This window comes from Haliotis rufescens, unplaced genomic scaffold, assembly GCF_023055435.1.
Source record: "Haliotis rufescens isolate VD_foot unplaced genomic scaffold, xgHalRufe1.0.p SCAF_3, whole genome shotgun sequence".
NCBI lineage: Eukaryota > Metazoa > Mollusca > Gastropoda > Lepetellida > Haliotidae > Haliotis > Haliotis rufescens.
This window is the reverse complement of record NW_025964001.1, coordinates 32,951,955-32,972,756: the sequence shown is the minus strand read 5'-3', so window position 1 is coordinate 32,972,756 and position 20,802 is coordinate 32,951,955. Positions and strand designations below refer to the sequence as shown.

General features: G+C 38.2%; 1 protein-coding gene across 1 annotated transcript; it reads left to right on the top strand.

The window, feature by feature from the left end:
* The first annotated feature begins 5,750 nt into the window (after positions 1-5,750).
* LOC124120132 (lysocardiolipin acyltransferase 1-like) lies at positions 5,751-19,918 on the top strand. Its single transcript, XM_046482884.2, has 5 exons — positions 5,751-6,109; positions 13,805-14,003; positions 14,620-14,732; positions 15,221-15,371; positions 16,860-19,918. Exons 1-5 carry the CDS (start codon positions 5,933-5,935, stop codon positions 17,333-17,335), a joined length of 1,116 nt encoding a protein of 371 aa, XP_046338840.1. The 5' UTR covers positions 5,751-5,932; the 3' UTR covers positions 17,336-19,918.
* Positions 19,919-20,802: the final 884 nt, after the last annotated feature.

Here is a 20,802-nt window from a genome sequence, read left to right as displayed (position 1 = left end):
AAACAAGATAAACGCTACTTAAAGCTGGGATCGTTCTAGATATAAACGACAATGTATTCTTACTTCTGCTGGAGCCAGATGACTCATAGGTTGCCAGACTATATATATATATATATATATTAAGAACACTATTTCTTTGTTCTTTTATTCGATACCTCGTTTAAGACAATGTAACTTGGTTCTGTAAAACTTCATCTGTGCTATGTTTTAACTGACACTTCGCTCGAAGTATGGATAACTCGACGTATGTCTATATGGTTCAGATGAGTTCGAGTTCATGGAGTTTTCATATACCATCCATTAAACACTATTAAAGTATGGGCAGGGTCCGTCAGGAACTAGAATATCCTCAAGATATTGTCTGAACATTTGCACAATACGATCGGGTGGTCAGGCTCGCTGACTTGGCTGATGCATGTCATCATATCCTAATTGCGTGGATCGATGCTCATGATTTCAATTACTGGATTGTCTGGTCCAGACTCGATTATTTACAGACTCACGTCATGTAGCTGGAATATTGCTGAGTGCGACGTTAAACAACAAACAAACAAACAAACAAATCGTTTGGCATGTTTGTGTTTTTATTTCATATGTATGCGTCCATGCAATCCATACCAATCTTGACTGTTAGTGATGTCGTTTCTGGAGCCCTACTCAACACCTGTTTATAACACCTCCGTGAAGTATTGATCTAGTGATCTTGTGGTGCTTTTTGACACATACATTTTACATTTCGATGGAAATAAGCTTTAAATAAGATTAAACTGAACTTGTATAGAGATAAAGCGTTTAATGAAAATTATAGATTATAAATTATAGTCACTAAATCGTGTTTCATAATATTTGGCCGGAATCAAGGTCACTAGAGATTATTAACCATGAAATGGAGGTTAGCAGTATTCATGATTCACTCACGCCAAATACATGCATTCGTGGAAGGCAACAAGACACTCCAATGAACTAAAAACAGATTTCATATATGATATGTGTTCAAATGCTTAGACGCTTTTAAAATCTAGCGGAAGGAAAAACCCGAGTGCGATATCGGGTCAGACGGAAGCACTCGTTAAACCAACAACATTTTCATCATCAAGGAAGCGATTATTTACAGACCTGTTGTAACGAGGAATCACCACGAGGTGGATGATGTCAACAATTCAGTGATACGATAACTACGGTTTATCGCCTACATTCAATACGATTACCACCCACAACATCATTCAATGATATTGTTTCTAGGTTTGCCAGCACCACACCGCTTCTCCTGGGTTTCACCAATGTGGTAAATCTCTAATGCCTGCATAACTTCGGGCTTTCATCCCAGATCAATCTGACACGTCGTGATATAACTGGAATACTGTTCAAAGCGGCTTTAAACTCAACTCAATGATAGTAGTGCTAATGTTTGTCTTACACCATTCAACCACATGATAACTATTTTTAATCCCCTACCTCATTCAATGCATACGATAATAACTGTTTATCGTCTACACCATTCAATGATTCGATAACCACGGTATATCACCCCTATCAGTAAAATAATACGATAACATTTTTATCGTCTACGTCATTCAACGACACGGTAACCACTGTTTATCGCCTACATCATTCAACGATACGATATGCACTGTTGATCATATATACTGGTATCATTCAACGATAACATAACCACGGTGTGACCTACATCACTCACAGGTTAACACCAATATAACTCAATGATACGATAACCACTGTTTAATATCGCTATCATTTTATGATACGCTATCCACTAAGCGGCCATCATTCCGTGATAGTATAATCACTGTGTATCATCAACATATATCTCTTTCGGCGATACGCCATATCAATTAAGTCATTTGAATTCAAGTCAGCTTCTGAGTGAGCGACTTCAATTCGTATCAAGCAAGTGAGTGAGTGGATTAATTGAATGTACCTTGTAACCAGAGGGTGAGTGAGTGGCTTCAGTCTACCCTGTAGCCAGTCATGAGTGACTGAGTGGCTTTATTCTACCTTTTAGCCAGTGAGTGAGTGAGTGAATGTGTGTTTGTTGTTTAACGCCGCACCAGGCAATATTCCAGCTATATGATAGCGGTCTGTAAATAATCGAGTCTGGACCAGACAATTCTGTGATTGACATCATGAGCATTGATTTACGCAATTGGGATATCATGACATGCATCATCCTAGTCAGCGAGCCTGACGTGACCCCGCTAGTCGCCTCTTACGATAAGCATAGTCGCGTCTTTTGACAAGCATGGGTTGATGAAGACCTTTCTCAACCAGAATCTTCAGAGGTCCATACATAAGGGTTGCAACTCTGCAATCATGTGTAACTGAAAACATTCCAGGGTGGCCCGAACAGTTCTAAACAGATTTAACTCCCACTGACGACTATTGTCAACTGAACTTTCCTCACACATTTGCACATTAATACTATAAGCATTACTCAGTTGGGAATTGTTTGCATGTTGGCTCAATTTTTTTTTATAATCCGTGGATTTGTGTTCGGCAGATTGCAACAATTTGTACTGTCGCACGAAAAGAGACATCCTTATCAAGGAGTCATCAGTTCTTCCCGGTTGATCACTTCTTCAGTGTTCTTCTCGGATGATCAGTGTTGCAGTGTTCTTCCGACAATGAACCTCAAGGACGTGTGTTCGTGTGTTAGTGTGTGTGTGTGTGTGTGAATGCGTCAGTACGTGAAATGGACACGTGTGACAATAGCATGAAGGCTGTGTGTGGGTGCATTGTATGTGCGAAGCATCGTATAGGGATGGATTTATGTCAACATATGGCAATGTAAAGACGAATAAAAATAAAGGTCGAAACCAATGAGTATATAGTCTTTCTTTTCATTTGATATTTCTTCTTTCCGTTTTTACAACACCGTGTACGTTTTGACTCAACCCAAATCACTGTGTTCGTCTTGACCAAAACTAAGTTACTGCAGGTCCGTTTTGACTGGCACTTGTAATGTACAGTAAATTTATTCTAACAGCAGGAGTCGGCAGTGAAATTCGTAAAAATATATAAACTAGTGTCCAAAAGAAACGATACCAACTTATTTTCAAAATTGTTTTTTACTAAGTGAATTGTCAAGTATGAAAACATGCCAATTCGTATTGCACATCCCAAACACAGCATAGTCGATAAAAAATACCGGGAACACGTGATCACTTCCGGGAAAAAACGTAAATTTCGTGAAAGTGACATTTCCCTCTATAGCATGTTCTGCACGTGCATAAAAACTGTATAAAACGGCTGATCAGACACGTTGATATCACAGCAACAAAAAGAACACAAGATATGCCACGTATGACAGCCATCGAGAGAGAGAGAGAGCCGTTGGAATGGTCCAACAAGTAGCGTCACACGTCGACGTCGCCAGAAGGTTGGGCTGCGCACGCATCACTATCACCAGGTTGATGCAGCGGTTACGTCAGACAGGTCAGACGTCAGACAGGCCCAGGAGTGGAAGACCACGAGTAACCACGCCCCGTGAAGATCGTTACATCCGGGTATTACACCTGAGGAACCGCACCGTAACAGCGACGTCCACGGCGGCTACAGCACTGGGACACAGGATCAGTCGACAGACCGTCTACAGGAGACTACGGCAGTATGGTAACCGGCCACGTCATCCCTACCGCGGACCGCTCCTGACGCCTCGACAACGGAACAACAGACTGATCTGGGCCAGGCGAGTTCGACGTTGGCAACGGCGGGACTGGGCACGTGTTATGTTCTCTGATGAGAGCAGATTCCTCATCTTCAGAAACGATGGACGGCAGCTTGTATACCGACGATTTGGTGAACGTTTGGCGCCTAACTGTATCCAACAGGTCCGGCCGTTTGGAGGTGGAGAGTTAATGGTTTGGGGTTGCATATGTGATGACGTCAAAACGATGCTTGTCGTAATTCGTGGAAACCTGAATGCACAGCGTTATCTTGATGACATCCTACGGCCTGTTGTGGTGCCCTTTATTCAGCAACAGCCTCGTGGACTCCTTTTCCAACATGACAATGCAAGGCCACACACAGCAAGATTGACACAGAACTTCCTTGCCAACGCCAACGTACAGGTTTTGCCATGGCCCGCATGTTCACCGGACATGAATCCCATCGAGCACTTATGGGACCACCTCGATCGGCAAATCCGACGTCGCCGTGTGCCTCCAGTCAACGTCCAGGACTTGGAACGATGTCTCCTCGAGGAATGGCAACGCATCACTCCCAACGTCATCAGACGTTTGACGTCATCAGTCCGTAGGCGTGTTCTGGCATGTATTGATGCTCACGGTGGACATACCCGCTACTGACTTGACTTTGAGACGTGTGGTGTGACATTTCCCGTTGTTTCTGTGATCAGTGCTCTAACGAAATGTTCATTTTTGACCCCACCCATCTTTAAAGGCTTGTCATATTAGTTGTACAGATTTTATTGAAATGAAATTTTTGTACAGATGTTGTGAAAGGTTTTCTCAAAAGCATAACACCAATCCTAAACTTCTGCATTGTTTAGTTTTTCTTTTATGTCGTTGCAAACAGGTGGTATCGTTTCTTTTGGACACTAGTTTATATAGTTTACCATGTATAATATATTTTATTATATACATATGAATGAAATACTGGGATATATACAATGTAATATCTTCAGCTTGGCCTTGAGAGATTTTAATTTACCGGGTATGTATAATGACTTTTCTTATGGATTTCGTCACAGATTGCGCACTTCTTAGTATCGATATGGTATACTTTGTTCGTTGGGTTTTGCGTCATTCAAATCCTATCCCCAAAACCTTAATTGTAAATATGATGACATCCTCAAACATTCTTTCGGAAAGCAAAAAAGGCAAAACACACAAATCACAGTAAATTCCACTAGTTAATTAATCTATTTTGCGAATGGTACATCGACAAGGAAGAAAAGTATTTTAACCTGGGACGATAAGGAAAATAGAGTAATAGTAGCAAAAAGACACATTTATGTTATGAGTATAGGGGCGGTCGGGTAGCTTAGTGGTTAAAGCGTTCACTCGTCACGTCGAAGACCCGGGTTCGATTCCCCGACATGGGTACAATGTGTGAAGCCCATTTCTGGTGTCCCCCCGCCGTGATATTGCTGGAATATTGCTAAAAGCGGCGTAATACCATACTCACTCATGTTATGAGTATAAAAGGATCAAAGCCTTGCGTCGCCAAATTTTATGTCGGAGAATGTATTGCCAGAAGAAATAATACAACGTGAAATGGTGAAAATTTATTGATAAATTAAATCCCCATACATATCCCTTGTGATTTATATGTTCATATTTAAGAAATCCATTAAAACAAAGTGCATGGTCCTTCATGTTATAATGTCCTTGCTGTCACATTCAACAAACGTAAAGTTCGATGCAGTACATGTATAATGCGGCTATGTTACTTGTATGAATATAATTGCACCAACGGAACTAATAAAACACATTAGTAAAAAACATGTGATCACACGAACATGTTGAAGATCATATTGAAAAAGATGACGAAATTAAAATAATCTATGTTCGACTATTTTCAATTAACAATGGCTATTTAGATATACACCCGTTGTTACAAATCACTGTCAACCTTAATACCGATTAAGGCTTCATCAGTCATGTGAACGCCGAAATCAGATAGCCTTGCCCAGCCCTGATCTAATCTGCATCTTGCTAAATATGCAGGGCAAGGGGAGGTCACTCTTATTTCCTAACCTCGTTGTTTTAAAATCAATGGAAGGGTCGATGGTTGTGTAGGCTGCAAATATGATTTGAAATATCAACAATTCACTATTGCAAAGATGACAACGATTACCTACAACGCATGATTGTTGACAGCATGACTTAATGTTCGTTCAAATTGACATCCTGTTTCCGTTTGAAGTCTGCTGGTGAATCGAGAAACAGTAGCCATGCCGGGAGCGAGGAATCTAGCGGGAGGAATCGTGTTCACAACAGTTCTGTATTTTTCAAGCTTTTTTGGCTCCATAGTGCTTTTGATGCCATTCCTTCCCTTGATAATACTGAAGCCAAAATGGGCAAGGAGTATTCTGGATTTTTTCCTGTACATGTGGTTCTCATTTGCAGTGGTAAGTGAGTGTTCGTTTGCATGTGCCTGTAAGTTCGTGATAAACGCGGCGTACACTGATCATCCGCCAAATCACGCTAGCATTGTGTCTTCATTAACTTACATTGATGATTGTCCAGAATTTTCTGCTCTATTGTTAGCATCATATAAATGTATTGTGGTCAGAGGGGTACATCTGTGTAATGATAATTTTGATTAAGTCTTGTGAATGTTCTGGAATGAACAGAATTGTAAATGCCATGTGTCAAGCATATGTAGATAGATCTAGGCATACTTATCCATATTCTCTCATATTTCCTCATCATGCTCATGATCTCATGCATGTATGCATTTATACGTACATAGACAAGGGTAGAGATAAAGAAAATCAGCTGATATCATCATGATCATGGACATCACAACATGTGATCACAAATAGACCTTAATTTCTCCCTTTTCTTACATAACTAAAATCAAGACTAAATGGAGGTTCTTCGATGTGGTATAAGAATTGTCTAAATTATTGTCTTTTAACAGTTGTAGTACGACAAGGACTGTGTGTTCGTCATCCTTAGTATTTCTAAGTTTTGTTGGTTTTAGCCACCCACTTAGTTATATATTATATTTCAATCCCTCAGTCAATGTTACAAACTGATGTTTGTGTTAATTAATTCAGGGCAAATAATCTGTAATACCTCAGACTTGAAGCTTGTTACTTATTCTCTGAATAATGAAATGAAACTGTCCAATCTTGGATAAAATGCTTCCTTGTATCTCCTCTGAACAAACATGTTGAACATCCTGAGTGTAAGGGATGGAAGGCAAGAGATGGTAAAGTGGATGATCATGAAGCAAATTGCACAGAGTTCTGATCCTGCTTCACAAATGGCCTCTACCTTGTCTACAACATCCATATTTTAAAAGACTTAGATGCCCAGAACACAGCCATTTCATTTTGAAATTTGAGATGCACTGATTCAGGAAGTATGTTGAATGTGCATCATCATGAGTGTTCATTTTGTTTTACTTTAACCATGTTAACAGAATGTTTTTACTTACCATTTGTCATGTTTGTGCGATATTTTACTTGAAAACTATTTTGTGTATTCTTTACAAATTAAGGGACCAGTTTCCATATTAATAGATGAGGTGCAGTGCAAAGTTTGAGTTTGATATGTGGATTTTCTGCATATTCTGAGAAAATAGGAATTTTTCCTTATGTTTTGAATTTAGAAAGAGTTGTTTTCACAACAACATTTGTGCGACCTATAACTTGAGAACTACTACACGGATTCTTTTCAAATTTAAAGAACACTTTCTATACCAATAGAAGTGCAGTGCAAAGTTTGAGTTTGATATGTGTATTTTCTGACAAAATGTGATTTTTTTCATGTTTTGGACCTAGATTTTTTCTTTTTTTTTTACTTCAACATTAGTGTGACCTATAACAATAAAACTGCTTAATGGATTCTTTTCCAATTAGGGGTACAGTTTATATACCAATAGGAGAGATGCATTGCAAAGTTTGATTTCCATAAGTGGATTTTCTGAAAAAATATTGCTTTTTTTCTTGTTTTGAAGTTAGAAATATGTTGGAATCGAAATTGGAGGTACTAATGAGCCCTGCTCACTTTTTGCCTTGTTCATTCTTAGTTACTTTCAGTTTGGGTAATCATTGCTCACCATGACATGTATGCTGGGCATCTTCACAGGACCAGACTGTGAAGGGTTATTTTATTTGGGATAAACATGAAGACAACAACACCTTGAGTTTGTAAGGTGAAAGAGATCTAATAAGTAACTATCCAGAGTGATTGAAAACCTATCATCTCTATTCCCTAAGTGTCTCAACAGTCTAAGTAATAAAAGCAGCTTTGCTGGGATTACTGCAGTGTTTAATGTGTCGATTTATGAGCTCACCTAAGCTGAAAGTTCATGTAAGCTTATAGGGAAACTGGATACCTTTTGAGCATATTGAGCATATTGCCCATGTGGTGGACTGTTACCACAGGTTTAACTGCACTGTGCCAATTGTCTTGAAAACAACAAAGGTCAGTCTGCCATAGGACAATAAGCAGATATGGATATACGTTATAGTCTGTTTTTGGTTGGATGTTCACCTGTCATCACCAAGTTAACCTCTGCTCTGAGTAATATTCCAGCTATATGATGGCAGCCTGTACATAATTGAGCCTGGGCCAGACAGTCCAGTGATTGATATTATGAACAATGATCCACACCCTCGGGGCAGGTTGACACACCATCAACCAAGTCACTGAGCCTGACCACCTGATCCATTACGTCTTGTATGACCAGCATACACTGCTGTGGACATATCCTAACTCGGAAATCCCATGACTCAGGTTGCATTAAACATGTAATGTAAGAAATGTGAATCAAAGAGTGTTAGTCAAACATTTGCAGTGGCACTGAGATTTTGTCAAATTTGTTATTTTTGTATTTTCCAAATAATATTCTTTATAATTGGGTCACAATACACCTTTATGTATCAATACATGCTGCAATAATACATATTGCTTCACTTGAATCACATTACGATACATGTCACAAACTTGTTATTTTGTGAAAGTCTTCGTGTTCTAGGCCATGATCGCCAACATGAGTTAGCAGTTAGCATTTAACATGTTTTTAACTTGCATCACAGTTTAATTCAGGCTTGTTCTCATAGTTTTATGCAATAAGATTTAGCATTTTTTGCTTAGTTGTGGGAGTAACGTAACACTAGACCAAGTAGTTTTCAGGCTGGGTCATTGCAAAACTTCATGAATATTACTTTTTGAAATTCAGAAAAGTCCTATGACATGATTCAGTACTTGGGTTGGTGAACTTCGTGTGGTGTGTATTATATCGTCAGATGTAACTTTTAGATACATTCAGGGGTAGAAATATTTGATTATTTCTTATCCTGTCACAACACATTGAAACTTCCCGTCTGGACTTCGATCTTATAACACAGAACCCAAAATATGCCTCTTCCTCTCTTGGGGCGCTCCCAGCCCTCAGTTACCAACATCTCGCATTGAACAATGTTGAAGAACTTCCCAATGAAAACATAGAGGAACAAGAATGATTCTGTTCAATGCTACAGCAAATGAATGAAAATAAAATGCAAATATCGTAATTACAACCAACCAAAGTTATATGTATAATATTAGTCAATTACCTTGTTGGAAGAATGAATCCATGAATATCCACATAAAGGAACAATATTCCGTACATCTGCACCTGTACAAAGAAACTTGTTTGATGTCACATGTCTTAATAGCAATCTAATATTTTAAAATATATATAGCGTTTCTGAATATTATAACTCAACTTATTATCGGCTGATCCTTTGAACAAGGTATGTTGTTTCACTTAGGCACTTTATGCCCAGATATGGGTGTATTCCGTCTGCTTTCGTAAACCTTACACATGTAAACACTTACTTAGACAAATCAACTGTGCAAGATAACAGTGATTAATCAATCAACATATTTTCAGTTAATCCTTTGATGGATGTTTCCTTTTGTAACTCAGCTGATCATTCCTCTCTTGCTGTGCTATCACGTAATAATTACATAACATACATTTCACTCCACTTCAGACCTGGATTTAGATTGGATAATTACCTCAGATACAAGAAATGCCGAATGTTAACCTATGTCAGTTAATCTGAGTGATGATACCCCTAATTATACCTGTAATATATTGATTAACTGAGCATCAAGTGAATGACGACAAATACAGAGGTGTAGGGTTATGCCAGGAAACATGGATGACAACAAGGGAGTAGCAATCGCATTATCCATGCATTCTGAAATAAAAAATGCTGCAGGTATCTTAGTTAGCGTTAGCGACCAAATCAACTCACAGCAGCTAGTGAGCCCTTGCGGGCACCGTTGGCAACCCAAATAGAAGCCCGAGAGTAGTCTCCCTGTATGAGTCCTTGTAGGCAATATTAGGGTCAGGTAAAGTAATGAAATGGTGTAGTGTACTGTTCATTTTGACAATTACTTCAGAGATCATATGGATAGTGGTCATGATTGATTGGTGAAATGACTGTGCTGTATGTCAATAAGTATTATGCATCCTGAGTGAGACTGTATATTCTTGTTCTGTGTCCAAATCTCAACATGTGTGCATGCTAGACACACATTTGTGCTTCACATAAAGCCCTGGTGCCCTATGGCACCATCTTCCCGAGGCTAGGGAGTTAACTGACTATGAAAGTCCAGTATCCATCCTTGCCTAACTAGGCTGGTATTATGGAGGTACGTTTTGGCTGGACTAACGAGTCTATGGACATTCCAATCAAAGTCGCGTAACGAAATCAAAACCCGTAATTAAAAAACTGTCGTGCAGATTTTGGTCGATGGCATGATTGACAAAGCATGTGCACTGCCAACTAGTTCTCAACAGATATTTTCTTAATCTTTTCATGTTTTTAACCAAGGTGCTCACATGATTTGATGCACTTCGCGATGTAAGACTAGTTTTATTACAATATAGATCTTGATTATCGATTAGATATTCTTGTCTGGGTGCCGCCATTTTGTTTGAAACTAATGCAAGTGATACGAGAGGTGGAATCTGATTGATCCATAGGAGAGGCTTAGAAGGGACATATGGCGCTCTGATCGAGCCCAGTAATTCCAGCCTAGTTCGGCAAGGGTGGAAACTGGACTTTTAAAGTCAGTTAAGTCTCTTGCCTAGATAAGATGTGTGGCACACTTGAAACAGTACATTTCTATCCATGTAATATTATCATTACTTTACAAAGATAATCAGGGCATCTTGATGGGTCAATCATCAATTGCGTGGGTATAACAAGAATTGTTCACTTACCATAGACAAGACACATATAATGACATGATCCACCTTGTCTGCTACATCTGTCACACTGATCCATGCTGTTGATATGCATAAACATGAAAGATGGTAATGAATTTAATATACCTGTTTAAAATAGCAAGACATCTCACTTTCTCTCTGACATTACAAGGTAAGCATGAATTCACAATTGTGAAAAGTTCAGAAGCAGCAGATATATTGAAAATAATTGTTACAAGTCTACATATACTACAATCATGACAATTTATATATAATATATAATATCACCCTTTTCTGACATTCACAAATGTTTTTTTTTTAACAGGGACATTAACATGATTTAATTGAAATGTAATATGAAAAATGTTAGAAATCAAACTAGTTATATTCAATATTTAAGGGATTTTTTTGTTTATATGCTGTAAACAGGTAAATGAATCTGTGAACATAATCATGATAATAAAATAAGAATATCTAGCTTGTTGTTAGACCATGCAGATGTGACAGTGTGGTTGTATGATTGTTCAAAACTTGTTTACCATGCAGTGTGCAGTAGGCAGAGGAACTCACCAAGTACTCCAGTAGACATTTACACCAGGTCAGACGGTGTATTTCATGACCATGATTCTAATTGAGAAACACCAGGACATTCCATTAACAGATAGGACAGAGCTGTTTCAGTGTTAGGGCATGTAGGGGCTATGGCTGTTTCTCAGACCACTGATTTTATGTATCACTCAAATGTTCCTGCTTTTATCATGGAGTTTGGGTGGCAGTGAATCACACAGCTAGACTATAGACACTGGTAATGTATTACCAAAGTTACTATTCCGTTTATACACCTAAGATACACTTCAACTTGGTGAAGCAACAACCAGTTAATCTGTATATGAAATGTGATTCATCAACATCATGATTAACAAAAATTAAATCTGGTGACCCAAGCTTCATGAGAGTGCCAACATTCAAATGCCTCCCTACCATGCTCAGAGTGTATGTCTGAGATAGTTTTTCACTTAACATATTTGTTGTAGTCATGGTAGTAATTCATGGTAAGTGTCCTGGGCAATTAGAAGATTCACAAAAAGTTAAGACCATGCTCAAGTTAAATTTGTTGGCAGAGATCGTGCTGTACAGAACAAACTATTTTTTTTACAATAGCTACTTATAAGGCAATTTCCTAGCCCTTCTACACTGCTGTGTTTTCTGCTTAGTATGGGGTGCTTATCAGGTATACTTACAGATTGGTGCTCTTTGGAGCGGATTGCTTTATACAGTGAATACGGTATATATTTTTGCCATGCTCAAAGTGGGGCGTTTCAATTGATTTCATTTATCATGCTCACAGATGTTGCCACACAATTTCTATGCATTAACATGCTCGCTAAAAGATCAAAGGCACCAATTGCTTTATCCTGCAATAAAATGCACTTTTTGAGTTATAAGGAGTGGCTGAAAAGTGCTGAACCTAACTATCATGACTGTGATGAACTGAGTTGCTTGCAAATTATTTTTCAACATAATCCCCTCTGAGGTCCACACACTTCTGCCAACAATAACAGAGTGTCTAGATTGCCAAATCTGATGAACATGATGCATATGTAGGATGTTTAATGAGTTTGAAAATCACGGTCATGCATTGCAGCCATGGCAACAACAGACTTGTAGACTTGAGGAGTTTTCCTACAACTGGTGGGCGCAAGTGGCCCAGGTGTCTAAGGTGCCGTGATTCACTGTGCGGAGTTGCGTCCCTTGGGCTCGCCAGAAACCTATGATTGTGGGTTCGAATCCCGGTTCGCTCTGATTATGTTTCTAGGTTTATCAGCACCGTACCCATGCTAGTGGGTTTCACCGAAGTGGTAAACATCTGAGACCTGCATCACTTCGGGCTTTCCTCTCACATTAAGCTGACATGCCGCGATATAACGGGAATACTGTTAAAAACGGTGTTAAACCGAACTCACTCACTCGCTCAATTCCTACAACTGCCTTGATATTTTTGCGCAGTTGCCTAAGCAGATAAGCATAATATTGGCCATTAAGGGTCTCACCTGTCAAGAGGTAGTCATCCAGGATTCATTCGGAACTGATGGAACAGATTTTGCTGTCTTCTTTGGAGGAGACATTAGATGTGTGCACTGCTTTGACTGTATTTTAGTCTCCTATTGGAGACCTCAAACCTCATCCATGGTTACAAATTGCTCAACAAAATCAGCTTGATCTGTTTCAAAACCATGTGTCCTTAGCCATGGTCTGTGTGACCCGGACTCAGCCATGGTCTATATGGTCCATTGATACGACAATGCTATGTGACCTGTGAAGATCCAGAGTAGAATAGGTCTTCAGCAACCCATGCTTGCCATAAAAGGCGGCTATACTTGTAGTAAGAGGTGACGGGATCGGGTGGTTAGACTCTCTGACTTTGTTGATGCATGTCATCGTATGCCAATTGCGTGGATCGATGCTCATGTAGTTAATAACTGGATTGTCTGGCCCAGACTCAATTATTTTACAGACCACCATCATATAGCTTGAATATTGATGATGAGTCTGGCGTTAAACAACAAACAAACAGACAAACAAACAAAATGGTATGTGACCCATATTCAACCATGGTCTGTGTGACGTAGGACTCAACCATGGACTTTGTGGTTCTGACCAAACCATCATCTGTGTGTCGCTGCAACCACCACCACTGGACACACTTTAGCAAACCTTCAGCAAAATATATCACCAACCCTATATTCAGTTGTTGAACATGTAAGATTTTAAACATGCATCAGTTTTAAACTTTATACATTGAAGTACCTTGAGCTGACAAAAACAAGTAATGATTTGAAAGGAAGTTGATTTATGTTCTGATCACCATGCGTCTCTCCACCAGGCCATGTATGAGTTGATGCTGGGGGTAAAGATCAAGGTCCAAGGTCGACCTTCCAAGCCAACAGACAGTGTGCTGATCTTGATGAACCATCGCACACGACTTGACTGGCTGTTCCTCATGTCCTACCAGCTCCGATGCGGCTCCCTCAGGCATTACAAGATCTCACTCAAGGACCAGCTCAAGTTTGTCCCGGGACCAGGTAGGTTCCTGTAACCATGGTAACAGCTTGGGCATAATGTATGGATCACATCTCATTCTACCATGAATTGGGAGAATGCTTGAATCTGATTGGTAATCAGATATTTGTCAGCAGTAGTGGCCTTCACAGCATCTTTTTATTTTGACAAGACATTTCGAGCAAAACTGTGAAGTGAAATAATAAGAAGAAAGAACTTAAAATAACTATTCATATTGAGTTTGCAAGACATTTGTGTGTTCCTTAGATTGGGAGATGGAAAGTTCTGTGTTGCTTACGGCAACTAGAGTATATACTCATCAATGCTACTTCTTCTGGTCCTCAGGCCAGGCGATTCAGAGGGCAGCTTTTGTGTACTTGAAGTAACTATTCTCGATTGAGCTCAATGTTCAATAAATATGTACCAATCAATGCCATTTTATGTGTTCCTCAGACTGGGTGATGGAGAGTGCTGCTTTCCTGTTCTTGAAGCAACTCACTGTCCAGTGACATGTCATCTGTTCCTCAGGCTGGGCGATGCAGAGCACGGCATTCCTGGGTTTTGTAAGGGACTGCACTTGGTGCAACTCAATGTTCAATAAGATATCTACCAATCAGTGACATGTCATCTGTTCCTCAGGCTGGGCTATGCAGGGTGCGGCGTTCCTGTTCTTAAAGCGGCGGTGGGAAGTAGACCAGCCAGTCATCACTGCAGCACTGAAATACTTCCGCAAGGTTAACTACAGGTTACAGGTGAAGACCGTTTACTTTGTACATTTTCTAGAGTATTAGGGGCCAGTGAGGTTAAAGCATTAATATCGTTCACTCATCAGACCATGGTCCAGTTCTCCACATGAGCACAATGTGTAAAGCAAATGCTATTGGTGTCCCTGGCTTTGATATGGCTGGTAATACCAGCATAAAAACAAAAGAATTTTCTTTGTAGTAAAGTAGCAAATTCACTGCTCTGATTTATTTCTATGGTAAACATGATAAAGTTTGTGAGAGTATTATTTTTGGAGAAGATTCATAACCATAATACAATTTTAAGGTGTTTTTTTTTTAAATGTCAGTTTATTGCAATGCGATTTGGCCAATGTATATGTCATTGTGAGCTGTCCTTTGAAATGGATTTATACATATCTCAATATGGATGGACGGACGTCTTTCATCTTCAACATCCTTTATTTAAACAATCCAGAAAGAATGGCAGATCTATAAAAAAGGGTATGTTTTTTCAGTTTCTGTTGTTTCCTGAGGGTACCGACTTCACTGCAAATACTCTGTCAAAGAGTGACAAGTTTGCAGAGAAGAATGGCTTCCCTAAATATAGATACGTCCTTCACCCTCGAACAACGGGCTTTGTGTTTCTCGTCCAGCAGATGAAAGAAGGTTTGTATTCATGCCAATGGGTCTGTATTGAGAGTACATTTTCAGAGATAGATAAAAATCATTCAGATTTTTTAAAAACTTAACAGCAAATGGCAATATAAGGTGTTTGCTGAGTGCTCTATTGTACTAGGTTAACTTGTTAACAACCGCACCAAATTGACACATTGCAAAAGAGATGTGCATGTTGGGAAAAAGAAATGTTTGTAGTCAATTTCATAGAACATTATTTATACGTTGTAATTAAGAATTAAAGAAACTGAAGTGAAATAGGTTGATAATAAGGATCCCTTTTTTATATTTTTGTGTGTTCCCTCAGCATTATTGCTCAGTGAGTAAAATATGAACATGATACTGTGTCCTGGATGATGAATCTGTCAAAACTGGACTCTTGCACATTTGTTTCAATACAGGACCAAATTAAATTTCCTTAGCGTCCGTCCTTTTTTTACGAAGGGGATGTAGGTGTTTCAAAGGTTTTGATAGAAATAATAACCCTTCCGTATTGCTTGTCATATATTTGGAACACTCTCCCCATGTCCTTGTTAAGGCAAAATGCAAAAGCACTTTATATTATATTATAATGTGTCCAATTTTTCAGGATGCTCCCCAAATATTTTTTTAGGACCTACCCCTGGAGACTCATATTTTTTGGGTGACCCTCCCCTGATTCCCACCCATCCCTATAATAAATGACCACTCCCTAAATTGGCTACATTAATTTATCATCACATAAACATCTGACACAACTTGACTTCCCACATCATGGTTTCCAGAAGTAAATTGTGGAACAAAGGAAAAATTTAATCTAAGCCAGATGTACTTTTGACTGCACTCACACTACATATAGGCTGTGCTCATCAAAAGGCTGCCATTTATCATGAGATTTTTCCCAAGTAAGATTCTGCTAACTTGTTTAACACTTGACCCATTATGGTTGATCGTATCTGTATTTGGTGTATCCTGTTGCCTAATTTGGTATATCCTGTTTTCACAGAAGTTATTATCATTCTAAGAAAACTTAGTAAAAAATAACAGTGAAACATGATTTTTTAAAATGGAAATTGGTTTTCTATTTCTTTCAAACACTCTCTTTATTTGTAACAATCATTTTTTAATATCAAACTCACATCTTATTTAAGACCAGCATAATAATTTACAGTCTGAAACATTGTTTAACTGGCTTATTTGTCGAAAATATCGTGCACAGTGGCCTTGTTCAGAAATGTCTGAACGCCCATGCAGTCGACAGTTTGTAAGTTGATATTCTTTCTTTTTGCAGGAGAATCACAACCCTGAATCATTTGTTTTTGAATTTCAGAGATCCTAGTGTTTTATGTAACCACTATTCTTGCTAGAAGACCGCTCGATCAATGTGCATCCCTGATGACTATTAACTTAATTACTCTCCTTTTTATCATTGAATAGAGTTTGACACTGATTATGTTATTAAACAATTTCTAACCTTTCTATATTTTCTCATTTTTTCAGAAAAACTTCTCGATTCTGTTCTCAACATTAGTGTTGCATATCCCAAAACAATGCCCATTGGGGAATTTGATGTATTTACTGGGAATTTCCCCGAAGAAATACATTTCCATGTGAATTCCACGCCAGTTGTTGATTTCCCTACCTCGTCCGAAGGCCTCGTCAACTGGTGTCAAAATCGCTGGTCCGAAAAAGAAGAACAGCTCCGCTTGTATTATGAAAAAAGAGAGTTCTCTCCCTTTGAGAAACAAGCCAAAGATATGATCTACGACACAGTAGAAACTTATAGTGAAGAGTCTGTGAGGAGATATCTTTATAAAGTGGTGGCATTCTGGTGTATTTTCATCATCTTAGTGTTTTACTCCCTGTTTGAAGTATCATTGTTTCGATGGTACTCCCTTTTCAGCATAATCGCATTTAGCGTATTGGAAAGAAAATATGGTGGTTTGGACACCATCCAGTTTTTTAATGATTTTTGATGATTCTACAAAGTATATTCAATAAGCTACTTCATAATCATAAAAGCTATTCAAATTATTTATTAGTTCGGATATGAAATCAGTATGTATGCTGTAGTGTCATCAATATTAGTTTCCTGTATTCAGATATACCCTTCTTTTGTATGCAGTATCAAGTATCCACAAAAGACAGCAATGGTTACTTTGTGTGGTCCTGTCTTCAGGATGTCTAGCAAAACAATATGGTTATAAAGTAACATGGTTATTAATAATGTTATGAAGTAGCTTTGTTATAGTGTAACATGTTAAAAGTAACATGGTGATTAGGTAACATAGTTATTAAGTTAGTAAGTGATAATGATGTTACAATGTTACAAAGCAACATGTTTATAATATTGTGCAACATCGCTAAAAAGTGGCTTTGTTGTGGTGTCACATGTTTTAAGTAACATTGTGATTAAGTAACATTGTTATCAAGTAATGTGATAATGATGTAACAATGCTACAAAGTAACATGTTTATAATGCAACATCGCTATAAAGTGGCTATGTTGTGGTGTAACATGCTGTTGTGTAACATGGTTATTATGTAACATTATTAAGTAACTTGATTTCATGTACGATGGTTAAGTAACATGATTATTGAATAACATGATTATAATGTGACATGTTATTATGCAATGTGGGTAAGTAACATGCTATGATGTAACATCGTTATTAAGTAACATTATTAAGTAATGTGCTATCATGTATGATGGTTGTTAAGTAACATGGTTATTAAATAACATGATTAGAAAAAGACATGTTTTTGTGTAATGTGGTTAAGTAACATGTTATTGTGTAACATGTTATTGTGTAACATGGTTATTAAGTAACAAGATTTTATTAAGTGACATGTTAAATTTTGTTATGTAATATGGTCAGGTAACTTGATTATTATCATGATTATGTAACATGGTGATGAAACTAGTGGGAAAGAATTCTCATCTTTCTTAATATATTACATTATGGAACTTAGAGGAATGAAATGAGTTGCAGCAATTAGCAAAATGATGTTTATTTTGCTACCTGAACAAAATAGAAATGAAGAAATGTATACTTGGCTGATCTTTGGCCTGTATTTCATGAGACTGAGCAATACATTAAATGAGTCTGTAGTCTTTATTTCATGTTTGGATCTTGCTACCATGAAAATAAAAACAGTTTGTAGTTATCAGCTCGGATGCAGATGTATTTTAGTGAACATATTCAGTAGAACTCACACAAGTGTGTATGTTGTGGATTGATAACAAAGTTAATCCAGAATTCAGAATTTAGTCATTTTTTTCCAAGACCTTTTCCTTAGACGTGCTTAAATAGGTCAGTATATGTGAGATGTCTCGAGTGCAATATTGAATATGTGCATGTGTGTCAATGGTTTGTATGAAAAAAATGTTAATTTTTTAGAATTTTTTAAGAACCTAGATTTTACGTGTGTGCACTAATGTTTGCCCAATTAGTAAATGCTGAAGAAAACAATGGGACTATGCGGCCTTTGTATCATTATTGATTATATAGATGTGTGTTATCCAAAACATATTAGTGAAAACAAATCAAGATACAAAATTATACATTTATGAAGGAATCTTTTAAACATGTTAAAAATGGATTCGCGTCGAATTTTGGATGGAGGGGATATTTTTTGTTATGTAATGAAGATATTCAACTATTAAAAGCCAAGCTTCAAAGGCAATAGCCACAAAATCTCTGTCAGAAATGAAATTATTGTATAGATAGTAAATACCCAACATATTTTGAATATATTTTTCCTGCTAAACTGACCTATACTATGCCTTATCAAATAAAATATAAAATTATCGGATAATCATTAACTATATAATATTTCGACCTTTCTAAAAACAAATCTGTAGATATATCTATTGAAAAACTATGGCCTAGCATCTCTTTGAACCAGTATGTATTTCACAATGTCGGTAATTTGATATGTAAACAATAGTGTAATGTCCTGAAGGGAGTTTAAAAGTCGACTGTCTCAGCCTATAATACTGTCAAACAGAAGGCCTGGGTTGCCATCCCACATGGGTACAATGTGTAGCCCATTTCTGGTGCCCCAAACTGCTAGCTCTCTGGAATATGACTAAATATTGTATTAAACCATACTCCCTCGCCTCGTCTCACAAACTATACCAGCAGTTAAGGATGTCTGTAATATGTTTTATTTTGGATTAACAAATTATGTACGAACGCCTTTTATTCTATTTTTAATGCATTTTTCACCACTGCGTCAAATTAGAAGCATTTGGGTTAGTCTCACAAACTCTACTTCATTTCAGTAAAGTATCATTAAGAATAATATGCTTGATTGGTTGATGGGTAAAACCTGGAAGAAAAAATTGTGTTATGTTTTGCAAGTTTAGAAAAAAGTTTCCTTTCAATGTTTCACTTAACTTTTTGCCATGACATCCCATTCATGCCATTATCGGATTGTTATGTCACACACCGAAGTAACCATGGCAACAAGGCAGAGCTAAAGAACCAACAATAATTTGATATTACAGTCCGTTTGACTCCAAATGAGAATGATGAATTGCAAAATAACTCGAAATCCAGAAAAGTGTATGAAACATCAATATGGTACTTGACCATGGCTACCCTGTACCCAACAAAATCTGAATTTTGTTTAATTTAAGACCCATAACGGATGAAGAAACTATCATGTAATTTTGTATAGAAATGTGTACATGACACGTAGGGGGGACAAACCGTGGAAGGCACAGCGCAAGCACGCATGCACTGCACGTTCTGTGGTAGGGGAAATGACAGAGCACTAGAGGGGCCGTCTCATGATAATTTCAGTCGCAATCTGTCTTGCTCCGGCCATAGATCTCGTCGTCGGAACTGCTGGTGCCTGAACCGACTGCCACTATTATAGGTTGGACTGTTGCTGGCCGTAGTCCATCTCGTGACCAATAACGTGGTTCTATCACGTCAATGACTGTGGCCACACAACGCCTCCATGTTTCTACTGTTACCCGACCAAGGGATTCCTTTACGAGTTGTTTTTTAACGTCTCCTAATTTGAACGTTGTGTTCGATCGTCCAATGTCACCCTTGACGATGCCCCATACCAACTAGATTGGATTCAGGTCGCAGTGATAAGGTGGCAGTCGTAAGACAGCGTGACCCTGACCCTTGATGTAACTGTCAACTTTATACACGGGGTCGGGTTTCATAGTTTTGATGATTTCATAGAGCTGTGGTTTCGTCGCTCGAGAAGGAAAGGTAATGTTTCTCTGTTGCAGCCAAGTAACCATGTCTCCTTTACGGTTATTAGAGGTTGGAGTCTTGCTTTCTGGATCCTGCACACTATGATACGGTGCGTTTTCCATGACAATGAGAGACTTGGTAGGCAAAGCAGGGACTAATTTATCTTTCACCCACTCCAGAAATACATTGCCGTTCATTTCTGTGTTGTAGTCCCTGTTGTCT